We start from the raw sequence: 1,491 nt of genomic DNA, 5'->3' as shown, positions 1-1,491 counted from the left end.
AAGGTGGTCTGATTGCGATTGCAAGACTTGCACTTCTTGGATGACGTCTAGTAAAAACACACTTTTTGTCAAAGTTGATGAACCCGAAGGTATGTATCGTAATACCCTTAAAACTCATCTTCTGCAAACGAAGTTCGAATTTTTAACCTTTTTCGTCTGCATATAAATACATAATCAATAATCTTTGACTTTTGTTGTCCTTTGTCAAAAACCCAGAAAATGTGCAAGAAAATGTGTTGTTCATTCATGGATTCATATCGTCGTCAGCGTTTTGGACCGAAACATTGTATCCAAACTTCTCAAAGGATGTAAAATCAAAGTATAGATTACTTGCAGTGGATCTGCTTGGCTTTGGGAGAAGCCCAAAACCGAATGATTCTTTGTACACTCTAAGGGAACATTTGGAGATGATCGAGAGATCTGTTCTCGAACCTTACAATGTGAAATCTTTCCACATTGTAGCACATTCTTTGGGCTGCATTTTAGCTCTCGCACTTGCTGTCAAGCATCCGGCCTCCGTCAAGTCATTAACTTTGCTTGCTCCGGTAAGCCCAAATTTCTATCTATTTATTTTATTTTATTTTATTTTTAGTGTGATTTGAACGTAAAAGCTTAAAATTAATTCTTCCCCGATGGGCTGATAACTTATTTATGACTAGTGGTAGTTTTTAGGGTTTAGAATTTCCCTTAAAATTAAGAAGTCTTGGGTTTATCTATATATGTTGAACATGATTTCGCCCTTCAAAATAAGATTGATTTATATTTTACGGGATTTTTTTATTGTTTTAAATAGAGGTAAAAGTTAAGTTTTTGGTCACACTATGTAATGAAGCCATAATTTCATTCCTATGTCAATACAATTTGTGCAATTTGAAATATGGACAGTTTCACATGTTTTATATTTTAATTCTGTAATTTATCGAAATTTGATTTTCATTTACTAAATTGAAATTTTTTTGTTGAACATTTTTCGTCCGAAATCATTGAATCCATTTAATATTGTTTATTTGTCATCGATATTCTCTTATTTTGTTCACAAAGTGACAATAAAACTTATATCAAACACCCACTAAATTTCGTTTAAACAAAAATAAAATAAAACGATAAGTTTTTTTTAAAATATATTTTGAAATATTGGATGTTGGTACCTTTATTTTCGTCTAGATGATGTATAGAAACCCTCTAAATTGTATTGGATATGAATATATAAGTGGCAATAAAATAGGCTACCACGGATTCCCTCATTGATTGCAGGTAGTTTCGTTATTATTTCATTAAATGGCATCCGGCCGTCCATCATTATCTTGTTGATATGATATTTATGTTTGAAAATTAGTTGGAAAATATATATTGCAGCCATATTTTCCAGCTCCAAAGGGCGAGCAACCTGCACAGTACACCATGAGGAAAGTGGCTCCACGGCGTGTGTGGCCACTCATATCTTTTGGAGCGTCGGTTGCTTGCTGGTACGAGCACCTCAGCCGCACCGTC

The 1,491-nt window shown here is 33.9% G+C and overlaps 1 protein-coding gene across 1 annotated transcript; it reads left to right on the top strand.

The window, feature by feature from the left end:
- Window positions 1–6: 6 nt before the first annotated feature.
- On the top strand, window positions 7–1,485 carry LOC140966406 (probable lysophospholipase BODYGUARD 2; the record flags this gene model as incomplete). The annotated part of the gene is made up of 3 exons (XM_073426701.1): window positions 7–89; window positions 217–545; window positions 1,357–1,485. Coding segments are annotated over exons 1-3 (507 nt in total), but the record flags the coding sequence as incomplete, so codon positions are not given.
- Between the last annotated feature and the right edge of the window lie 6 nt (window positions 1,486–1,491).

Source organism: Primulina huaijiensis, unplaced genomic scaffold (assembly GCF_012295235.1).
Source record: "Primulina huaijiensis isolate GDHJ02 unplaced genomic scaffold, ASM1229523v2 scaffold206016, whole genome shotgun sequence".
Taxonomy (NCBI): domain Eukaryota; kingdom Viridiplantae; phylum Streptophyta; class Magnoliopsida; order Lamiales; family Gesneriaceae; genus Primulina; species Primulina huaijiensis.
This window is presented reverse-complemented; position numbering and strand designations above follow the sequence as displayed.